The following is a 25,069-nucleotide window of genomic DNA, read 5'->3' as shown; positions in this document are numbered from 1 at the left end:
ATGGATGAGCCTCGATCCTGAAAATTTTCACTCTTTCTACATCCCTCCCCTTTTCCTTAATACCTTATCCCTTTCAGAGATCCCTGGCGGTGACTGGAGAGTTAAAATACAGAAAACACGTAAGCAGCAACAGCCGCGTTCGGTAGGGGGAGATTGCCTTGCCAATACAAACAGCTATACAGGGCGCTTTCAACGTCAGGCGTCCGACTACATCGCATCCTTGTATCTCTGTAACTAACAGGAGCAGGTTGGATTTCTTATTAATACCAGGATTTTTGATTTCCTTCCTAATAGCTTTTAAGCAGGGGTGCTGGACTTCATACAGTCTGTTCAACGCTCTTTTTCATCTGCATTTGCTGCCACTACATATCCTTCGGGTCCTGCATCTTTCATCTTAGCTAGGTAGCTACCACTGTAGAAAACAACTGCAAAACCCAAAATGTTGGATCCGTCGTCCAGCGAAGAGGAATCAGACGAGATAGTGGAAGAGGAGAGCAAAGAGGTAATGGCACCTCCGGCCGGAGCTCGGCTTTCCCCAAGCCGGACCAGCGAGAGCTCCGGCGGGCTACAGCCCAGCAGTCGGAGCAGTAGCGTCCGCCCATCCAGCCCGAGTCCTTCGGTGGTAAGCGAGAAGGAGAAGGAGGAGATGGAAAAAATGCAGAAGGAGGAGGAGGAAAGAAAGAAGAAGCTGCAGCTATATGTCTTTGTGATGAGGTGCATTGCCTACCCGTTCAATGCAAAACAACCAACAGACATGGCGAGACGACAGCAAAAGGTAAGTGTATAAAAAAGGAAACCCATCTCAGCAAACAGAAGCGGGAGCGAAAAAAAGCTCTCCGTGGGGTGTATTTTGGAGGCTTCCAAACACTAAAAATAAAATTCCATTAATATCCATAAACCCCTTGTCCTCTTAAACACATCACCTATAAATTCTGAAAGCTCACTGTGTTTTTCATTTCTTCAAAATGCACCTAAGGCTGTAACATAGTCCACGGGTATCATAGCTACTGTACATAAAGCGCTATAGTGGACTATATAGTCGAAGAACTGGGACTGCAACACCATGCATATTTGAGAGATTGTAAACTGGATTTGCTCCGTGAAAAGGGCTTAGTGTTTCCTCTCACTGAAGGAACATACCACATAAACGCTCGGATGTCATGCAGTTACAAAACATAAAATACGTGTATTAATCTGTACAATATCATGTCTACAATGTTTTGCCGTGACTGAAAAATATTACATATCGGGTTCCTGCTAGGTTTAATCGACACGCTAAAAAATACCACAATAAAGTCGTGTCATTGTCATAGACCTTACCTAAGTCATGTGATTTAAAGATCTGAAGTCTGGCGCTGTGCATTATAGCTATGCAAAAGCGTGGAGACGACATTTAGGACAACGTGAAGAGAAACAGTTTTCCCGAGCCGTTCTCCTTTGTCCTTTGAGTAGCCGTTAGTTATTTCACAAGGTGGCTTCATAGCTCATACATTTATTAAACAAGAAACACTTATAAGGGGTTCAGATGATTAAGTTGCCGCCATTTATTTAAAAATAGATGTTTTGTTCGTTAAGATTAAAAAAAATATATTTCTAACGTCTTCACTTTATTAATGTTTTTGGTCGCTGGTGTTGATTGTGCCTAAATTAACTGCGAATTTTAAGTTAATAATGCCGAAAACAAATTTTCCTGAATAAATGGTGTATCGCAAATATAGTGGGCCCTAGGCGCTTCCTTATTAATATCATGAAATCTCACGTACCTTCTTTATAATGTAAGTTAATTTATTTTACAACTATCTAGTGCCCTGGTCCCGTTAGGTGGCGCCTGTTAAAGTGAGGAGCGCATGGTAGAATTTTGTCCTTGCTGTGAAAAGCGCAGGTCCTGCAAATGTATTAGAAATGGTATTAATATACTGTATGACATTCAACAACCTGAATAATAGAACGGCCCATTGTTGGATAAGAAATATCGTGTACCCATACCATGATATGTGTTGAGTTTCAAATATTGAACTATTCCTATATCCTAGTGCACAGGTCTTTGTATGTTGAGCTGAAGGCCGCTTTTTAATGGATCATTGCACTAGATGTTTCAAGACAGCATACAGTGTTGACTACTGCAGCGGAGTAATAGCTAAAAATAAAGTTATCCTTTTTTAAATTTATAAAATAAATATAATAAAAGTTCACAATAGTTGGTCCATGTTATTTGTATTGTGCATGTACAATTGTAAAAAAAAATCATAATCAAACTTGCACTGCAATATTTAAAATGTTATCTGTGTATGTTCAGTGGTGCAATGCTCCGTGCAGAGGATGAGGGCTTCTGTGAATATACTGTGTGTTACATACATTGAAAAGTCTCTTCGTTACTTCTTTAACAGTCAGTCTGGGAAATATCATTTTTTGGATCAATAATAATAAAGCAATTATTCCTTTCAAGCCCAGTCTGTTCATGGTTAAGCTGTCCTGTTTTTTTGTAACAGGACCATGCAATCATATTGTGCTGCTGTTATTCTCCTTTAAAACCAACAAAACAGTCACATCCAACTCACAAATCCCCATGCTAATAAAAAGAACACAGTTATTGTCAGAATTGACCCCTTTATGTATAGCACACAATGTATTTATATAATATACTGTACTGGGCATTCATTATGTGGATGTGGATTCACAATTCATTCATGGATATGCATTAGACTTCATCTACAGGAGCTAAAATTTTAAAAATACACAAGTCTGGAAATATTTTTTTTCTTTTACATTTAATTTGAAAGCTTTCCAATATCTTTTGATTTACAAATTGAGTTATTTAGGTTTTAGAGTAGTTATACTATACAGTAGGGGTCATCTTGATCACAGAGAATCTTTAATGGACAACACTTTTTAATGGGTGAATTTCAAACCATACTTTAAATTTGCTTAAACATACTGTGCCATATGTGTTGCTAATATTTAAAGAAGTTGTGTGACTTCTTTGAAATGCTGTCTTGAAACAAAAAGGAAAGAAATAAGTAAACATTTCTAACCAAATTAACTGATGACATCCATCAAGATGACTTCTGTAGCCCTGTGAACATACTGTATAGCTTTCCTCTGTGTTAATGTGAGCTGGATAATGGAATACCTTCCTCGGGAGGAATGGAGGCCATTTTAGGCACTAAATACTGAATCACTTCCCGACAGCCTCAATCACCTCTATTCTCAGCGACAGTCATGCATACACTAGGTCTACTGTTAGAGTGGAAACGTAGATGTTTCATAATTGCTAGGGTATCTTTGGTAGGCCATTAAACATCCACATTTATAATTTTATGAAATTACATTAACATGGAATAGAGATTTGGAAGCTATCTACAACATTTTTGTGGATTTACCTGCATGGCCACATATATTATTGTACTTTGTTCAACAGGCACAGATTCCATCTTAATATCATAGTCTCTCTAATTATACAACATACAATCTCATTGGTAAATAAATGCTTTGAGTACAACTGAACAGTAGTACTAAAAATTGATAGAATGGCTATTAAAGTGATGCTTGAGTAGGACTACCATGGGCACACCAGATGGGTCTGAATCAATAAAGCATCAAGTCCTTGAGCCAAGCATCAAGTGATTCCTGACTGCTTCTGCAGTAATAGCTCATTTTTCCTCATGAACATTGATTCTTAGAATGTCAAGCTTTGAGCTGATAAATTCCATAGCAGATAGAACATGTTTGGGATAGTACTACTGTATCTAACTATAGAAACCTTCCCACAGTATGAATCTATTAATCTCAAGATTGATAGGATAGGATAATATTAACCTGGAAATGTGCAGCCCTGTGTAACACAAACCCTTCCCTATTTGCAAAATTCCTCATTTTCTAACCATAACCATAACAGAACCCGAGAACTGTTGAAAACAAAAACAGAAAACGGACAGCGTATTAATTTTAACATTTCCCAAAAGTGTTAGAATAAAGTCACTACTAAACTATTGGACACAAATATAAAAACAGATGGCTCTTCTGATGCCAGATAATGACCTGTTAAGTGTGCAAGTATTTGAGCTCCTGGCATACTGATATCAGAAAGAGAGCAGCTTTAACGTCTAATTGTTAAACTTCAGCTGCTGCTCCTTGAAGTGTAGTCCAGTGACCCTGAAAAGACAAATACAACAAAGAAGTAATTGCTGTATAAGCCATTGTTTATCCAGAAAATTCTATTTTATTCATTGCTTTTTGATTTAAGATTTTTTTTGCAGAGCAAATGTTGTGAATAAGTTTGTGAGTCTTATATTTTATCTGGATGTTATGTGATATTGTGAAACATTATTGATTATTTTTAGTTTATACCACAAAATGGATTTATTCTTTTAATTAATTAAAAATAAATAAACAATGGATTTCTAACTTTTAAATAAGATTATTACATAACATTGACTGTTTCTCTTGAGAACAACAACTATTACAGAATCATTAAACTGTTATTATTCTTGAGATACTAATTTGGCCATGGGTGCAATACAAGAATTCAAATAAAATGTCTGAAACATATCCTAAAAATATTAAATATCATTTCCAGGAATGAGCGACCTCAAAGCAATTAAGATTCAATTAACTTATGACACTGTGACCACTGGAGAAATCAGATTGTATTTTGGTACTGTATGTTACAGTCATTTTTAACCATGCTTGCAAAATCTAAATTAATGGATAAATCCTCTTCTTGCTATCTTTTGGAAACATACCTCTCTTCAGCAGAGGCCAAGGGAAAGAAGACATATAAAGGAAATTCTTAATCTTTAAAGAGAAAAATGGCAAATGCTTATACCATTATAAATATATTCATGCTATCTGGCTGCAGCTTAAGCAATGTTCTTCTGTCTCCAGAAAATATATTATGAATTTGCTTGAGATAGTTATATGATACTTCATACATCATAAATTTAATGGAGACTAGAAGAGTGTTGTGCTTTCAGTCTGATTGGTGCAAAACGATTCAAACCAATGTGGTTGGAAATAGGTGAATATAGCTTTAATGTAGTCCAAGCTGTAATGCTGAGAACAATTAGACAGCTCTTTCTAGTTCAATCTTTCATAAGATGATCATACTTTCTATCAGTCAATAATCTATTAGAGGTTCAACACAGGTTAATAATGAGGGTCATGCACTTCACTCATGAGTTTATTGTCTTTTATATTCCACTGAGCCGGTGCATGTGGAAAAGATGGGATCTCTCTTCACTTTTCTAGCAAAAGGAATCTGGTGGTGAAAAGGGAGCTTAAATCCCTTCTCTCAGTTAAAATGAATAAAATGTGACAAGTAGAATGTGTTAAGCATTTTTTCTGAACGTAAATGAGGAAAGTACAGTATGTGTCCAACAGCAACAGCAACATGCTACACCTGCAACTTTGAAACATTTGAGACAAGAGTGAAGTTAGACAAATGTGAAGACTTGGAACACTCCTGGCAGATGGAATTTAATGTAGACAAGTACTGAGCCTAGCAAAAACATAAATTCTAGTATAATATATGTATTACAGCTAAACCGTGAATTTTCCAATATTATATACAGTTTTGGTCACCACATGAAAAAAGTCGATATTGCTTTTCTGGGATCAGTCCAGAAAAGAGGACAATTTCCTGGGTTTAAAGGAATGCCGTATTCTGACAGACTGAAAGAACTGAATCTTTCCAGGATTCAACAGAGAAGTCTTTTAGGGTACCTGATTCTGTTATACTAAATCCATTGTACTTCTTCAGCACCAAAGGTGAAACCCATGCCAGAAGTCGAAGTGGAGACTATAGGGAAATGTAATTAAAGATGAAAACTAGGCACTTTTTTCAGAGAGTTGTGGGAGTAAGCTCCCTAGCAATGTTGTTTGTGATCCTTGGATCACTTATCTACTGGCAATCAAACAATGGTTACAAATGGTGTCCTCTCATATTTAACCATTCTTGTGTTCTTATATTCTAATGAGCTCCCCAAAGCAGTCTCAAATTGGTTTTAGGCATAACCACAATTTGTATTTGCCATATGACACCCAATCTGGGGGTGTTCAAACTGTAAATCTCAAACATTTTCTATGCTTTATCTAATGTTATGATTTGATTATAGTACAACCCTGTATGACAGAGCATTAACTTTGTAGTCAAATATGAAATCTAAGTATGGACAGAGTAAGCAAGATATGGTGTGTCAACATTATAATTATAATTTGTCACCGTGGGAGCTTTCTTCTAAAGCTAAACTATCAACATTTCTAACAACTATGATTTGTATACTGTATGTGCACTAAATATTTAGATACACCTTCACTACAGATAGACTGAGATATGCAGACAGATTCCCTGTACCTCCTGCATGGAGCTCAGCTTTCTGTCTCTTTGGTGACACACTGTGCTCTCGTAGCAGCTGCTGTCTTTTGTTCTAAAATGGCTAATTTGAGCTTGCATAATTCATGGAAACAAGGTGTTCACACTCCAAGATGGAGAGATCAGTGTGTAATTTATACAGCTTCACAGTGGGCAAGACGAGTGATGCAAGGTAGGCCTAGGTACAGATCAGAAAATCTTTACACACAGGAACCAAACACAGTGCTTGCTGCCCATTGGCCATTGTATACATTTGTAGTTCAATTATCACAGAAGCAGAAAAATACACCTGTGCACAAGAATAACATCTGGACCATCATCACATCTGCTTTGGTCAAGTAAGCAATGAGTTTACAGTGAAACAGAGGTTCGTAGTTTAATTGAGAATGAGTCCGCTTTATCCCTTTTGCAGGCTACAGTATACTGTGGTTAACAGTGCTGCACAGTACATGTCTTCGCAGTAGCAGCTTGTGGAATTTCTGAGATATCAGAATCCCATTTCTCAGCTCATTACTAAATCATTACCTTTGAAGTTTCTAGAAAGTCAAGAAATAACACTTGTTTTCCACACTCTTTAGGGTAGCGTATTCATGATTAAAAACAGAAGCTCGGAAGACTGTTAATTGGATAAGAAGAGTAAGTCATTATTATTGACATAAATTGTTTGGTCTGCTGACATCTTGCTAAAGTAAACGCGTTCTATTTTTGTTTTTTGGAAAAGAAGAATGCTGCCATTGAAAAACAATGCCTGTGCCCACACTGTGCTTTGTCTTTATGCACGGGCAGAACAATGGATCTCTGGTGATGTAATTTGTAGCATTACCTCATACATTATAGGAGGATCATTATTGTAAACCCACGACAGTTGCACCGCTTCAGAGATAACACGGATACCACAGGGACCGGCAGAGGCAGAGCTTCCTCTTGCACCATGGGATTGTGAAGCAAGAAAATATACAGCAAACACTCTTGTGAGGATGTCTGAGATTTCTTTGTGCAAATTCTGTTAGCCTTGTGACTACATGGCATCATTTGGTTAAATATTGTTTTTCCATTCCATTCCATATTACTTCCATTGGCTTAGTGTTTTATTGCTGCACATTCTCAAAACATTAGGTTTTGGACTAACAAGCAGCCATCCACACCTTTGGGTCCTACTTAGACTTCTACTACTTGTTCCCATTTAAGGAGTAAAATGAACTAACCTAAATTTAAAGACTTTTTGCAAAAGCCAAAATTGTACTCTGTTTTTGTATTCATAGAAATGTAAAATGGTGGGTCTAACTACTACCACCTTCATATTTTTATTGTATTTCGGCAGTTTGAATGTGTGTTAAATATGAGTTCAGCATTTTAAGATATTTAAGTGTAGAGCTATGTCTTACCACGTCTAGATTTTCTTGCAGCACATTGTGAGGTGGCAGGTTTTAGCAAGAACCGCAAATGCCCTGTGATTTCGAAGAAGATAGCATTCAGCATCACACCTTTTTACAACCCACTTCAGCCATCCCATATCTGGCTTCATCATTTATTTAGCACTGTAATCTTACAGAGGAGCCATTTTAAAACAGATCTGTCATTTGGCTGTCCCTATTATGTAGATGAATAGTGTTTGTACATCACTCTAAAGCGGATTCGAGACTCTATTTTCACAATGTAATATTTAACACCCTGCTTTCCAGCATTTCGAACCAAAATATTTCATTTGATGATTATCAGTAGCCTTATCCACTGTCAGGTCTTAATAACATTTTAAATCAAATACACCATCTTGTATTATTTTTTTAATATAACCAAATCATTCATGTTAAAGAGAAAAATGTCATGTAAATATCTTTGTTATGTTAATGCAAAAATGGCAATTGTTTCTGGCTTCCAGATGTAATTACAAGCTGCTTATGAGGTATAGTGTAAATATTTTACTGCTTTTTTCATAGTTTCATCTGAATAAAGCAAACAGAGTCATTGTATTTGCTTTGTGTTTCTGGCTCCAGTCTCTGCTTCAGCTTCAGCTTAGGGACAGCAAAACTCTCTAAAGGGTTAGGCTTTGTTTTTCAGAGCCTAGATGAAAACAATATACTGGACAGAATTGACTGTGTGCCAAATAATACTAATACTGTACATGTGCATACATGGGCAAAAGCATTTTAATGGATAGGGCAAAGACCTGATTTCTCAAGTTTTTAAAACACACACACATACATCGCCCTATTTACAATCTTAATTGATGAACAAGGGCAGCTCTTTTTGCAAACTAGTTGCAAAGTATGGTCAGTTCCTGTCTTTTCCTTAGCTTTCAAAATCAGTCTCAGTTTCCTCCAAGGATAAAATGGATTGGACAGCATAGTCCTATCTACTGGCAATATAAACTCTCAGATCAACAAAAAGTTGATCTGACTGTTTTCAATAGATAGCAAAAACCACATTCCCTTGGGTCATGATAGCCCCTCAAAATACATAATACGCAAATGAGAGGGTCAGATTTGTGTATCATGACAAAAAGGAATTTTAAAAGAGTTCAGAGCTTTTGGAGAGTTCTCTTCAGATTATAACTTTTAAAATCCAAATTAATGTTAATTCTAGGTATCCCAGTAATATATAGTATGAAATGTATTAGGATTTTTTTAAGCTATTAACTTCTTTGCAATCCTATTCTTTACCATGTTTCTAAAGTCAACAAAGATCAGGTGGCAGTATTGTCCTGATGTTTACTCCCCATTTGTGATGTTTGCTTTACCTTCTACACCTGTACTAGCTTTTGTGTCAGTGGGGAAGACAGGGTTTTGCACGTAGAACAAGAACAACACTTGAATATTGAATTGACAGTTCTTTCTTTTTTTAAACTTGATTTTAGTTATTTAGTTACTACTGTAGTTTAGTTGATGTCAATGAAAAGGGTTTGTCAGGGATCACCGTCGGGGATGAAGCTAATGGATTAATTCTGAATGAACAGTGCAATTAGACAGTGTAGTCCACATATTTAAAAGGACTGAGAGGAGCAATAGGCTATGTACTGTACTTCTTTCATCACAGACAAGCAGGGGCTCCACAAGGCAACCAGGATATTTGTTCTGAGCCTAAGTTCTCGGCCTGTACTAGTAGTAGTATTATTACTACTGAAAAACACTTATCCTGCTTCCAGATTTGACACAAGATACATGCATCTAAATTATACTGTAAGCACCTCAAGGGATGTGGTTGCAGTCTGTAAACAGGCAAACATCTTTCAAATATAAACAGTTAGAATTCTGTCACACTTACAACACAGGATGCATATAATGATTTCTGTTAGCCCATGAAACAGGTCAGACATTTAGGTAGAAGCTTTTTTTACATAAAGTGATAAGAAATTACAGCAGCTCCCATTGCTATTATCATGCTTTCAGACTTCAAGAGTGCTGGATAATGGTGTGTTTTCTCCCATGGGTACACAACAGTCAGGGACTTTGTGCAGCCACGTGTTGCTTATGTCTCAGACACTGAGCTTTGATTCAAACTGAAGAAAAGTGCTTCCTTGGACTGAAATTACACTGGGGTTAAGCTTGATCAGGTAAAAGCCCTGGGTCAATAAAGAAATAAGCACCATGCTATGGAGTGCAAAGAAAATGATGAAACATGAAACAAAAAAAGAAACAGACAAGGATCTTTGATTTATTTGCTAGCAAAAAACTACTGGCGCTAGACTGAAAATCAGAAAAGGCACTTAAAAGAATGGCCATCCACATCTCTAAACGGGCATATTCAGTGAGCCACATTGATATGACCCTCTGTGTGTAGCAAGATCAAAAGGAAGCAGAATGCAAATCTAACACAATTGAAACGTGGCTTTGCTATGTTTTCTCACACCTGTCCTCATATGCCACAGACACTGTGCAACTCCATGTACTGTACGGGAGCTGTGAAGAGAATATGAGCTGACTTTGGTTGGCACAGTAAGGGAGAAGCAAATCTGTTTTCTGATTCCTTGTTTTTGGGAACTGGCCATCAGGAATTATGTAAGTTGTTGGAAAAATGATATCATCTTTGTAATAATGCCATCCATAAGGATATGGATGTGCAAAACATGATTTTAAAATATGTGTTTATTCTATATAACTTTATTATTTTAGAAGCCAATGAGTGTCATTGGAAAAGAAAACCTAAAAGACTGCAAATCCAGATGACATGCTTACAGTGTAGAGAATACACAGCCTGTTTGTATGATAATGCCACTGAGGGAGAAAGCAAATAATTTCTTCTGACGCTTCTAATGAGCCTCTCAATGTATGTGGGTGTATGTGTGTTTGCAAGGGACAAGACCAGCCTGCAGTTAGATGCACCCTGTGTTGTTACTGCCTCTAATCTCAGATTATGTATCCATTTGCTTTTATTCATCCGTTATGTAACATCTGGTGAAAGCTCTTCAATGAAGGGTAAGGCACTGAGGTAAAAGCTTAGATTAAGACAAGTTGTTGACTCATTTGCCTTCCTTGTACGTAAACCTTTAGAGTCAATGCAGTCACAGTGGACTGACAGCACCCATATTCCTGACAAATGGAAACCCTAGAAAGGCACCCTCGTGTAAATGAAATGGTAATTGCTTTTCCCTTCCGAAATGAAATCTTCTTTGAGGCGATTACACAGATTAAAGCTCTCCACTGAAATGCACTGTTATAAATATAGCTGGCACTCCTCAAACACAATTACTTTGCAGCATGTCAAATGGCAACAAGTCTGAACTGGGGAACCTAAGAGTTGAGGACACCCTGAGTACTGATGCTGATAGGCGTGTATTTATTAATTTAAATTCAGCTCTACTCCCAGAAAAAACTCCACTGAAAAGTTACTGGAAGGTGATTTTCCAATATGAATCTTTAAAAAACTCACAAACATTATATTAGTTAGATACCCCTGAGTTATTCAAGTGGTCTGGGTATTATACAATACTGGTCTGAAAAACTAAGGCCAGATTTATTAAATTGCTTTCAGAGCATCTGACTTCGTCCATCTGTTTTGATCCAATGCATTAAGGCAAAAACATATATTTGTTAGTTGCAAAATAAGTGAGATCATTGCCCTCTGACCCTTAAATGCTGAATACAAATGTTGCTTCTCTGACTTGATTATCTTCTGATTCAACTCTACAAATTGCAGATGGCAGTCAGCAACTCTGCACCCCCATAGACCAGACAGAAGGTTGCACAACAGAGCTGAATATTCCAAATATACACTCATATTGCATTAACCACAAATTTAATTATGGATTTCAGCAAATACAGCTGCTGTTTAAAATTGTTTGCTGTTTTTTCAAGACTTACCAACCTATGAGTGAATCAGATTGCTGTGGGGTTTTGTTATTGTTGTTGTTGTTGTTGTTGTTGGTTTTGAGGTCAGACAAAACCCTTTGATGAGGCAAGAATCCTCTGTGTTGGCACTGTGTCTCTTCACAAACATGAGTTCATCCCTCAGCAGAATGTCAATTACACAATAAATGAAATATTTTGCACCGCTACCAGTTCTCAGTGATGAGGAAGAAGACTGAGAACTGGAACACAGCAGGGTTCTTAAATGCTGAAAATGGAATAAAAAACAGGGTTAATGCGTTTTAAAAGACAGTGCTGCACACAGAATTGGAGGTAATTGTTTAAAATAGGAGACACGTGCTAGTGTTAGTTATATACAGTATGCATGATAAACCAGCACTTTTGGACAATTTCTGAGGAATTATCATAACAGATAATAATTAATCTTTGTCTTTACACAGAGAGTAAATTCTTTATAATCTCTGAAGACCTTTTGGTGAAATCCATGCTTTATACTGTATTTTATCAAATAAATAACCTTGTCCTGTTATGGGTCACAAATTATAGATGCTTTGCCTGAACAGTGTTTTAACTTAAACTGAGAAATGGGATTGTGGCAGTGTTACAGAAAGTGCTTGTCTGGTATGAACTAAAAACTCTTCCTTTTTCCCATCAAACCCATTATCACCCTTGCTAGGAACAGAAGCTTTGGCTTTAAGGATACACGTTTTCTTTATCAGACACATAGAAAAATTTTAACATCCTTTCATCTTATTATGAATAGAAGGAACTTTTGAAAATACTGCAGTTTGTGATTTTAGTTATAGCAATAATGTTAATTCATTCTCTATTGGCCTTGCTGATAACTATTTAAACTATTCAAATCATAAACTCCTTCCTTTTGATTATTAATGTGAGATTACTACATATACTGTACAGTATGTGTCTTATGCAATATACCATATAGAGATATTAAAAGGTGCTCTATCAGAAAACAATGTCCTTTTATGCAGAATATTTGTTCTTGTATATGATATATTGTGGATATTTTACAATATATCAGGTGATGAATGACACAGTCTAGTTTGAGTAGGTTAACAAATCATGACATCACATTCCAATTTAGATAAAAGCATAAGAAGCAGAATTGATGGGGAACCTGGAACAGAAGCAACAAAATTGGTCTGCACCAAAATCTTGAAGTGGAATGAGTCAGCTGTTTAAGTCTGTTAAATGTGTAATCAGTTACTTAAACTTAGTTTTAACAGCAAATAGGAGAAATATCGGAAATAGTATATTAGGATAGCATTTAGTGTTGGAATCAAAAAGATTTTTGTACATTGATAATGTTTCAGCATGTGTTAATGTCTTTATTGTAATAAACTTCAGTATAAATAACAAAGAATAACTACTGTACATGTACATATATATACAGCCCAATACATTGTACATTACAGGAGGAATTTTTGCTATCCTTTAGTGTAAAAATAAACAAACTACTTTAATATAATAGAAACCATTTGCTTGTTTTACATACTGTATGTTTTTACCTCGTTTTTCTAGTTCCAAATCAATGCATGTCAGATTACATCACAAGAAAAATGATAACTTAAGCAAACAATACTATTAGCTTTGACCTTTCAGTACAATCTTCTCTTCACAAAATCTATAAAACCGTTTTGCTATTTATTATTTTAAAGTGTCATGAATAATTCTTCAGCTACAAGGAGCCTCAACAATCCTTCACTGACTCTGCTTCTAAAACCTTTGGAAATCATAAAAGACCAGATTGCAATTGGAAACACTAAAAATTATTAGAATTTATTACAATTTAAAGATTGTAGATTTAAAACTGAGGTTGGATAATCTTTAGTGGTGAAAAGTTTATTTTACTTGTATACAGACACTACCATGTAAAGGAAAGAATAGCCTTTAAAAATATTTTAACATGTTTATATGTTATTGTAGTTTTAAACATACAGTACCTTAGTGCAGGTAGGAAATCAGATTTAGAAAAGTTACAATGACTTATATTTTTCACTTTTACTAGGATTGCTAATTTAGAATCATTCTTTCATCATAATTTCTGTATCATAAATTCTAACTTTAGCATTTAGTGTGGGTGTACAGTGTTTTTGACTTTTGTAAATGCCCAAGGTTAGCAATGGACATTTTCAAATTTCATAAAAATTAAAATGCCCAGGAAAAAATGAAATTATGAATTCTTGGAAATTAAATACTCAATGTTCCCATTAACTACGAAACAGTGTTACCTAGCACAAATGCCTTATCCTATTATTCCTTCTGTACCAGTATTTATGTGCATTTTCAGGTCATGGAATAAAAATAACTCGTCCACTGCTTAGATTTCCTTGGAGAGTTATCAAAGTCTGCTTTTAAGTCTTCTGCTCTCCCATGTGGCTACTAGCTAACTGCTTTACCTTGATTTCCCCGAACAGATCAGCTGATTACAGAGATTTAGCAGCTTGCTGTTACATACTGTACAGACACGCCCAGGGCCTTGTAGGATTACAGTGCAGGATCACTGTGAATGTGGATCAATCCCCTGCAATGATGATTCTGAAGAAGCTATTGAAACATAATGCTACAGAATACTTCCTTTGCTACAGAAAGAGGAGCTCCTGCCATCTTCCTTGCCACTTGAGAGAACTGTTTGCACGTGTCCATCTCGGGCTGCTATTGTTTAAGAATTACCCCTACAGGAAAATGGCTTGCCCAAAAGATATTGTATACTGTATTTCTTCTGATTGATTTTCTAAGCCCGAGTGCTTGTCTCTTGGGAATATCTAGAGAAAGGAGTGCCCTTTAGAGGTCGTGTACAGTATTGAGTAAACTCCCCTAGAGTGGTCTGAATATCATAATGACAGGATATTGCAAATTTTGCATTTCCTCCCCAGTAAGAGACATTCAAGGGCACATTGAGGCCACCACAAATAAGGACCTAAATGACTTTTTCCGTTTATCAGGTTTCCTCAGGTAATTTGAAAGAGACAGAAGGAATTTCACAGCAGATCACTGCTATGGAAAACGAAGGAAGACAAAGTCATTGAACAGTAAAGTATTGTAATATGAATGAGAGAAAAGCATTTTTAAACAATGCTTTTAATAAATCAGGACAGCTAAAAGGATAACCATTTTGTTTTGATTCCAAAAAAACATTTAAAAGTCTTCTGATTTCAGCAGTTTTTTTTTAAATCCTGGTTTGCCCTAGTTAATAAAGCAGTGCCTTTTATTTCTGTTTGCTTGTATCATTGTTCTGGTCACTGAAATAACTATGTAGATGGATTGCAGTTATTAGTAAGCTGTCCTGGGTCATGAATATTTCTAAATGTTTTAAAAAACTAACACATACTGTACATGTAGAAAATAATTCATTGCTGTTACTTCAAGGAGGATGTAGCCCCTATACTACTGCATATGATGTTTGTTTCATTAAAACAGAGAGGTTCCATCTGGATCCACAATAAATATTAAATGTATGAAGTATTACAAATTTAGAACTGGCAAAGAAACAATTGGGGAATCAAGTTATTTGCATCAGAAAGACCAGTATTTATATTGCGTTCTATTCAGAGCAAAGAACTACATACTTTTCATGTGGTTCTGTTTTGCATATCATCTGTTAGAGTACAAAGAAATGCTAATTGAAGTCAATCTCATCGGTGTTTTTTTAAGAAAAAAACAGTTGGAGCTAGAAACACTTAAAGGCAAGAAGTGTTTAACAAGAAGGAAAACCAAGAGTGTGAAACCTTTGCCACAATGTCAAAAATATATTCATTGCTCATACTACCTTGTATTTTCTAGAAGAGAAATTAAATGCAGTGTGCTTTATAAGTCAAGACAGGGCCATGTGTTTCTCAGTCTTACAACTTGTTATCTGTTCCATGCAACCTGGAACAGTAGCAGAAGGGACAGGAGGAAACAGATAAAGAAAACTGTGCATCACCGATAATTGCTTCATCAGCTTTTTTGTCGACAATTGTTCTTTGCGGCCTGCAGCTGAAAGGTCATTCCAATGCCAGGCCAATACCATTAGCTGCATATCCATTACGGAGTCTTGTTACTTGATGGTAGTGCTTGCAGCCTGAATGGGTGTTAAGTCCTTATTCAACAGTCTTGCATATTGCCTAGCTAAGCCAAATGTACTCTAATCATGATTAAAATTTTAAAGACTATTAAAAACTACCATTGAATGTGAACTGGCACAAAACTAATGCTGTATAACTTACCACTGGATACAGGCTAGAATTAGTCTTTTTCTGAATATTAAGGATATTTTCCTTGTATGGTGTAAATAGGAGAAAACAGGCAATGGTAACAGGTATAATATCATTTGTATGAAAAACTTTATTCCTTTCTATAACTGCTAAGCAGTTTAAAATGTGGAAATTAAATAAAGTAAATTATGGTGATGTAGATTAAAACCATTATTTCATACTTAACAGCTCGTAATCACGACACAGTAAATAATGTCTAAAAACCAGGAACATTAGGAAGACAGATGTTCAAAAATGTATTTGAAAATTTCAAAAGTTAAAGGCACAGCAGAAAAATGTTTAATTTTACTATAAATAATGCAATACTATATGAATTAAAATCACCAGGCAAGACTCAGCTGTGCCGCTTGATAAGGCCAGCTATTAGATAAATTGAAATGAAAAAGAGGAACCTTGTGGTCTTGCAGAAATTTTCAATAAAAATCTCTGCTGAGGGAGGGGAGCCTGGAGAGTTGGAATGAATATCCAGATGGCTAGAGAGTCTCAAAGACAATGGGTTTCACAGTACTTTTCCCACTCTTTCTTCTAAGATCAAAGTCTTGTTTCAAATTAATAGACAAAGGTTGCAGTAAGCACAGAATCTCTTTGTTTTGCATTCAGCTTCAAAACGCCCTTGCTTGCCTATTGTGTATATTATCAATCTCAGTATAGATGTTAGTCATTGGATTCCCTTGTTAAAGTAAGTATGACTTGTTTTGACATTGTGTTAGTCTAATTTAAAATTAAACGAGCACTCATGCTTAACACATGCTTGGTGTGAAATATGAAGAGTTCACGCATTAAAAAAACGTGAACAAACAATAACTTACCATGCCTCCTGTAACTCGCATACTTCCCATACTTTGAATATACTGTATTTGGTTTTTAGTATTTTTACTTTTCGAGTAACTACCCATCTGACTGGTCTCAGATGATATTTTTCTGATATCAGGTTTCAGGTGTTAGGGAGAGACTCTTCACTTGTTATGCTTTGAATGCAAGAAATTAATATATAGGACCTCCACTGTCTTATAAGGCTCTGTCTTAATAGAGATGTTAGTTATTAAAATAATGTTCATTGGGGATATTTGTTAATAAAAGGCTAGTACTCTCTCTACATACAGTACTGTAACAGTATATTCTAAAATACTTCTTCACTGGATTACTCTGACCGGCAGGCAGTGCTAAGAAGCTTGTGGTGTTCAATCTTGTCCATTAAAAGAGAAGAGCACGAGAAGAAAAAAAGTGCACATTTTAAGGGTATTTTTGTATTTCAGTTCATTATTTACTTTAAAGCTTCTTCAAAAGTAAAGTACTGTACATGCAACAAACGTCTATGTGGTTGTAGAAGCAACAATAATAATAAAGACAAGGATGATACAGATGACTCATTGGTCACCAGAGTTTCATAAAACAAGACTTTCTAGGCAAGTTGACATCAGCAAATACTAGACAGCAGCAAAGGAAGCAGCAACCCATTATTCGGCTTTTCTCTCATAACACACTGAACTGTTATTCGGAGGCTCCTGTGCACAGTACTGTAAAGTGTATCATTGAGACACAGCTGGCAGGATATTGCCACACCTGTTCAGGAAGCTCCAGAGCAGTAAAAGCAAAGGACCTTTTTTTAACAGCTCTTGGGCTGTGAGTAGCTCAGCCTGACTTCAGAAGAAATTAGGGAAATTAGCATGTTACAGTCAGAAAACAGAAAGAGCTCTTGTGACATTTTCTCAGTTTGAGCTTCTCATTCTTAACAATTTCCAGTGTCTGCATCAGAGGTGTTTGGTGCTTCTGAATATCCTTGTAACACATTAGAAAGGTTACAAATGCAAAGAGACCAAAGAATGTTACTTTCAAGCATTGTACCAGTTTTGTAATGTGTGCAAGGCAGGCAGGTTGACACTTTGAGATAATCCTGGATTGTTATTTTAACCATATTGTGTCACCTGGGAAACACCTCTCACAGGCATTCTATTATTAAACATTTCACACAGTGCAGCCTTTGACGAAAACAGAGATTATGTCTTCTTGTCTGTGGATGAGGTGCATGGCTTTCTTTTAGTAGCTATGCGAGTGAAAAAGCCTTTTGCACAATTGTTGCACTTAGAGATAAGGGTTAATTTTGAAATCAATCGCTGAGTCAAACAGAGAGTCTGTAGCTTTTTTGAGCCAGTGTAGGAGCGCTAGAGGGAACATGGAATTTTAGACTCACTTTATACAGACAGTGAAAACAAAGCAGTATTTTCTATCATTTATGAAATCATGAATAGCTACAGTATAATGCTTTTTTTTCTTCACTTTACAAAGTGTCTTTACCACTGAGCTTAATGCATTGTACCAAATTGAGTCATTTTATTTAATCTGTGTTTCTAGTACTACAATGTCTGTTTTAAATGCTAGGAACATGCATTTTCATATCCTTTTTCATTACCTAATTTCCAGCTGAATTTTAATGAAAGGCTATGACAATGGTTTGGCTTTGTTTGAGCTTTTACAATATTTTCATGTTTATCAATGGGTTCTTTGCGAAAACAATAAATAATGTTTCTTTTGATCTCTCTTCCTACACTTTTCACTTCAATTTGCAGTGGATATTGGAAATCAGTGTACCACAAATGTGAATAATTAAACAAAAGTCAATTGCACTTCCCTCAGCATTTTTTTCTTCTCACTAATTAGATTTAATTGAATAATGTTACAATATCTGTAAAGTGCCTGAATCTTCTCTAGGAGCAGTTTCTATAAAATAAATTTGAAAACACAATTTGCACACCTGTAATACACAATATACAGTAGCTCAACATACATTAGCTTATAATTGTCTAAAAAAAGAAAAAATTGTGTATATATACTTTGGCAATAAAGGATTTTAAGACTAAAAATACTATCGGCAAAAAGCATAAAGCAATTAGCTCCTATGCTATATATTTTTCACATGTATTAATCAAAGATTATCTTATGTTGTTTTATAGCATAAATCTTAATGGATTTTATAAATCAAAAATCCCAAAACTCACATAATCACCATATGACACCCATCTTATGTTGCAAATAAAAAAAAACTTGTCTACAGTTAAGTTACTAATATCCTCTACAAATGAATGCCAAAATTCTGATAAAGCCACAGTATGAAAACATAGACAGAGGTATGGCAGCTCATGTGTTAACAGGCATAAGTTCAGGGACCACTTCATAGTATATTGTGCAACTGCTGAATTCATGTAACCTTCAAAAGGACATCTTTTCACTAGCACTATGCTGGTGTGATTCAGATCTATCTCACTGTATAGTACATGGCTCCAGCTAAAAACAACAGATACTGCAAAACACAAAAGAATTCAGATATTATTTAGCACGGAAAGCTGAGCGTTTTGTTAAATACACAATATTGCATTCATAAGGATATCTGTAAGGATGTAAATCTATTTATCTGTGAATGTCCACAATAATGTGTGGCACTGCAATAATTTATACTAATTAAGAACCTGATTGTGTAATAAAGTCATTCAGAGCTCAGTTAGAAGACACCCAGGATCCAACATCCTGTTTGCAGACCCCTGAACCAGACCAAGAGCTAGAGTCCAAACCAAAGTTAGGTTTAACTTTTGTGATACTGTAGCAATTGTTGCAGGACAACATAGATTTTGTGTTTAGAGCTCTGCTTGGGGATTAATAAAGACCTGCAGCATGTCTGAATATCAGTATTGAATCTTTATCATGAAACAAAACATGACTTTCCTCCTGTAGCAGTCAAGTCTATATTTGTTTCTAAAATTTGGGTTAGTTTTAAGCAACTGATAGCTGTTTGGTATTTATGGAAGCTTATTAACACCACAGAGAAAAAAATATGTTTTGCAGTGGCCCTAATAAGCTTCTGTAGTAATGGTCTTCTTCTGATGTTAAAGCCAATGCTTCTTTACATGGGACAATATTATTGTAACGCTTACGGCCGACAAGCACTGTGTGTAAGAGCCGGCGTACCAGAGCGGGTGACGTCACCGCCCTTCCCTGTGATAGCAGGACTACAGCTACTGGGCTGTAGAGAGATCTCTCTTTAGCTCACGGGGCTAGGCCGCTGCAGAGAGACGCGGAAGTCCCGGGTTCGAGCCTCCAGTCGGGATGGGGCCGACCAGATGCGGCAAGGGCGCCCGCCTGAGCCCCCGTTGCGTTACATTATTTTGTATAAAATGCATAAAAAATATATATTAATATGGTAAACAATATTGTTCACAAATTAACTATGGTGTTTAACATAATGTTATCTCACATAAAGGCAAAATGTTTGTTTTTTTAAACGCAATACTTTCTCATATAAATGCTACAAGTTTCTTGTTTAAACAATATTATCACATATCAATGCAATACTATCTCGTATAAACACAATACGTTTTTAATTAAAATGCAATACTATCTTGTATAAATGCAATACGTTTCTCATTTAAACGCACCATTATCTCATTAAAATGCAAAAAAAAAACGTAGTAAGTTTCCATAGGTACCATTGGTGTATTATTTAATACTAAGCAAAAGTCTCTGATATTATAGACCAAGAATACAAAGCCTATTTTAAAGCTGGCAAAAACTCAAGATCATGAGCTGAAATAGTCTAATGTTAATTTACATCATTAAAAGGGCTGGCAAAACAGTATTGTATAACATGTAATTAACAATTCCTAAATCAAATATGAACATTATACTTGTGAAATGTTAATTATTTGCATAGTAGCAAAGTCAAAGGAAAAGAATGGGTTCTGGGGAAAATTTTTTTTTTTACTTTACGAAGGGTTTTAAGCACTGAGTCCAACCCCAAAATGTTTTAAAAATGTATGAGATAGTGTTAATGTACTCTGGACATTTGGGGGAACATTATTCATTTTGAAGGGCACTGGCTGTGCTTTAAGAACAAAGGGTTTTCATTTTTCACCGAAAGAACCATTTCAACTGTGACATTTATTTCTTACATTAAATATTCATTTTTTTATTAACTCCATTAAGGAGAATATGGAAAAAGTCTGATATTTATTGACTTAAAATCAAATGTCCTGCCTTTATTTTTTGTCGTAACTGAACAGTGTTGGGTGATAGCTGAGTCAACAATGCAAATGAAAAAACTCCAATAACCGGCAAGAAGGCTGTTGTAGGAAACAAACACATATTAGTGGCTAATATAATAGTTTAGATCATTTTTCAGCAATGTTTTTCTTGTATAATTGCAGACATTAACTTTTGCCTCAATGAAAAATCCAACTCTTATATCATCAGAGAGTCACTTCTTTACATCACATTTGGGCTCATGGAAATGTATGTTTTTTAGCATTCCTGTTTCTCATACTAACAGACTCAGTCAAGGTAGTGTCTGAATGCATGCAAAATAGAAATGACTGTAAAACAATGAAGACTTCTGAAAAAAAATGCTGTAACAGATCTATCCTAAAGAGGTGCACACACAGCATTAATGTAGTTATGTCTCCTGTGTTCTTTCCTTTTTCCAGATAAGCAAACAACAGCTTCAGACAGTGAAAGATCGATTCCAGGCATTTCTAAATGGAGAGACTCAGATTGTGGCAGACGAAGCTTTCATCAATGCTGTCCAGAGCTATTATGAGGTAAATGTTTAATTTCACAGTTAACATGAGCCCTCAACCTTTTGTGTTTTGTGTGCTTTTTCAAAGGTTGTGGCGAAGAATGTTTGTGGCAAAAACTGACATTTTCAAAAAAGGGTCAAAGTTTTAAAACACATTCAATTTGTATCCTAAATAGTTTAAATCAAGTTCAAGTTTATTTCAAGTTCAGGTTTATTGTCATTATACTAATACACAGGTATATGGTATAACCAAATGCTGTTTAGCTACTGTACCTCTCAGACCGTAAGTAGTATAAAAAACTACAATACAATTGTACAATAAAAGAAAGACAGAGACAACAGGCAATGCGCAAAACAACATTAGTTGTGCAAAATCATATGTCAACAGAATGAAATAAAGGATACAAAATTATGGGGACATGTGACATGTGAGGCAGAGGTTGATTTCAATGTGTGTATGAGTTTTGATAAAGAGAGAAGGCTCTGTAAGGGTTCAAATCATAGGTGAGAGAGACTGGGTTTAATAGTTTGATAGTGCCAAGGTAAACACTGTCTCCGAGTCTGGTAGTCTGGGCCCGAATGCTCCGGTACCGTTTTCCAGAATGTAGAGGGTCAAATGGTCGGTAGCTAGGGTGTGTGGGGTCTTTGATAATGCTTAGAGCTGTCCTCTAGCTCCGTCTGTCATAAATGTCCTGGATGGATGGGAGAGCATCCTATTGATGGACTGGGCAGTTTTCACCACCTGTACGCTGTAGGGCTTTGCGTTTATCAAACAAAGCTGCTTGATTATGACTTTTTAATATACCATATTTGTTGTTTTACTTAACTCAAATGTGATTTCCATCTGCAGTACATAGATGCTAAAAAACACATACAGAACATTTGTTATAATTACCATTTGCTAGCTTAGTAGGTCTAGTATGCATAACTATATTAGCACTCACAACACACAAGAGCAGTAATGATGAACTCTTTGCTGTAAACCGGAATAAATATTGAATCTACTCCTTTTACAAGACTGTTTTCCCCAGTTAATATTAAACATTCAGTTCTCTCTGGGTTCATTTTGGGTTATGAGAATTATACGTGCATCATGTAAAATTTAGGAGAACAGGATGAAATCACCGAGTTTATCTCGGGCTTAATATTCTCTACAGTGAGAGGCTTTAGAGACTTTAATATGAATTGGACATAAAAAGGAAACTATTAAACAAATTATAGAGAAATTTAAATGAACTTGGCACCTTTACTTACTATGATTTTCCTTCCCTTCTTACCTTTTGATGTATTTATATATTGTGAATTAGGCTCTACCAGTTCCATCTCCATTCAAGTGGTCTTTTCACTATGTACCAGTATTGATACTGTACATGAGATGTACACAGAAGTGACATTTCAAGAAAATTAGCCCCTGATATAAAATAAGACTAACGCCCCTTTTCCATATTTAGATATTGTGGAGATTTAAGTCCTTAGATTGGTGACTTCAAAGTATTATTAAACGTAAAACTGTGAGTCTCCTGCCATCCAGCTGAAAGTCATCCACTAAACTGAGTTCTTTTTGCACTTATTCCTTATTTGCTAACCCTTTCAGTGGGGATTCTGATTTAGAGGCATTGAGTCATAATCCCACAGATGGCAGCTTTGCACCATTGGCTCCTCAGCCAAGCACAGACACCCACTGTCTGAACCTGCAGTTCCTCTTATACTGAGCAGGATTAGTACAACACATCACCAGTAGGGTAAAAACAACTGTCTCACAATTGTCTAATCCCTTACAGTCCAATTAACCAATCAAACATCAGTCAGAATGTGCACAACAATGTAGGCATCAAGAACTGCCCTGTAGATGGAAAGAAACCAGAAGGACGACAACTGGGAGAAGTGTGATGCACTGAAACAAAAATGAATTCACTAAACTAATGTTGCTGAAGTAACCTTAAACCTTAAACCTTAAAGTAACCTTAAACGCTGGCAGAATATGAACAATATAGTCATCCACTATATTCAGTAATATCTTCATTCTTCTCCTATCAAATAAAACCAAAACCTTCAGTTCCAGTTTCCCACGGTAGTTTGTGTTTATACATGAATTTAATTGACATAGATTGTTTTCTTTAGCTATATGTGTCACTGCAAAGAAAAGGAGGTTTCTGAGGCAAAGTTGCCAAAATCTGAAACAGTCAGCGATCCAGAGCTCCATCACTCAACAGAAATAAAACCGTTTGAAAGGAGACTTTTTACAAAAAGAAAGTGTAGGTGAATGGAAATGAAATCGTTACATAACAAGACTGTGTTGTGGTGATGTAGGAAATTGCTCTGAGGAAGAAAAGAAACTATAGAGTTTCACAGTCAATATTTTATGTTCTCCATTGTTGTTTTGTTTGAAAAATTTTACAATTTTAGCTGGACTTGTCCATTTGTCCATCTTAGTTCTCATGTAAGTAAAAGGTGTCAGTCTTTTTGTGTGCTGAATCATTAGATAAGCCACTAGAAAACACATTTGTTTTTCATAGATAAATTAATTTAAAAAAATCTAAATATAGCTCATTCTGCAGTATTTTCTGAAATGTTTGTTAGCCATTTGAAAGAAGTATTGTAGTATGACCATCTTCTTGACTGATTTCTTTCAGTCTTCAGCTAAGCAAGGTTGGGTTTGGTCAAGTTGCCACTGTAAGTGGTTTTGTGGACCAGTAGGTGGCAGTATTCCCTCTGAGACAGGAATTTCCAAAGCTAATGACCCAGTATGCTGACCAAGGACACTGTACTGTCCTTGGTCTGTCCTGATATATATCTCCTTGTATATATAAACCACTTTGAAATTCTTGAATTAAAAGTGCTTTAAAAATGTCTTTATTAATACAAGCAGTCAGGTGAAAGGATTCTACCTCACATGTTTCTGTGTAGAAACACATTAAGATTGTTAATTTTATGCAGATAAAAATATTCAAGCACTGTTGAAGTTAAAACAATTGAAAAATATTTCTTGGTGACTGTGAAATCAAAGGTCTCACTACATTAGAACTGTTTAAATTTCCAAGTGGTTAGAATCAACAGCTTTTATAGGGGCCACACTCGCCTGCAAACTCGCTATTGAGAAAATCTGAGAAGATTAAGGACGGGTAATTCCAAAAGGGCAGACATCACAAAATACCAACTGGCCGTTCCCAATTTAAAAAGTCTCCTTCTTTTAAAATACAGGTGTTTCTCAAGAGTGACCGGGTGGCTCGGATGGTCCAAAGTGGAGGCTTTTCTGCCAACGACTCAAGGGAAGTTTTCAAGAAGCACATTGAGAAGAGGGTGCGCAGCTTGCCCGAGATCGACGGCCTCAGTAAGGAGACTGTGCTGAGCTCCTGGATGGCCAAGTTTGATGCCATCTACCGGGGTGAGGAAGACCCTCGCAAGCAGCAGGCCAGGATGACAGCAAGCGCTGCCTCCGAGCTCATCCTCAGCAAAGAGCAGCTGTACGAGATGTTTCAGCAGATCCTAGGAATAAAGAAATTTGAACACCAGTTGCTGTACAATGCCTGTCAGGTAAGGACCTTGTATGTCCTTT

The 25,069-nt window shown here is 36.1% G+C and overlaps 1 protein-coding gene across 24 annotated transcripts in view; it reads left to right on the top strand.

The window, feature by feature from the left end:
* The window catches only part of cadpsa (Ca2+-dependent activator protein for secretion a), a 134,888-nt gene continuing 109,819 nt past the window's right edge, over positions 1-25,069 (top strand). For 3 of the 24 annotated variants that reach the window (XM_006630633.3, XM_069189327.1, XM_069189332.1), the window contains exons 1-3: positions 24-775; positions 21,422-21,535; positions 24,715-25,047. In XM_006630633.3, coding sequence (XP_006630696.1) covers positions 440-775; positions 21,422-21,535; positions 24,715-25,047 — 783 coding nt within the window. In that variant the 5' untranslated portion in view covers positions 24-439. Of the gene's footprint in view, positions 776-21,421; positions 21,536-24,714; positions 25,048-25,069 lie in introns of all 24 variants that reach the window. The other 21 variants (XM_069189329.1, XM_069189334.1, XM_069189335.1 and 18 more) reach the window with 16 other exon arrangements.

The sequence above is a fragment of the Lepisosteus oculatus genome, chromosome 4 (assembly GCF_040954835.1).
Source record: "Lepisosteus oculatus isolate fLepOcu1 chromosome 4, fLepOcu1.hap2, whole genome shotgun sequence".
NCBI classification, from domain to species: domain Eukaryota; kingdom Metazoa; phylum Chordata; class Actinopteri; order Semionotiformes; family Lepisosteidae; genus Lepisosteus; species Lepisosteus oculatus.
Note: the sequence above shows the minus strand (reverse complement) of the source record. Positions and strands in the feature narration are given on the sequence as shown.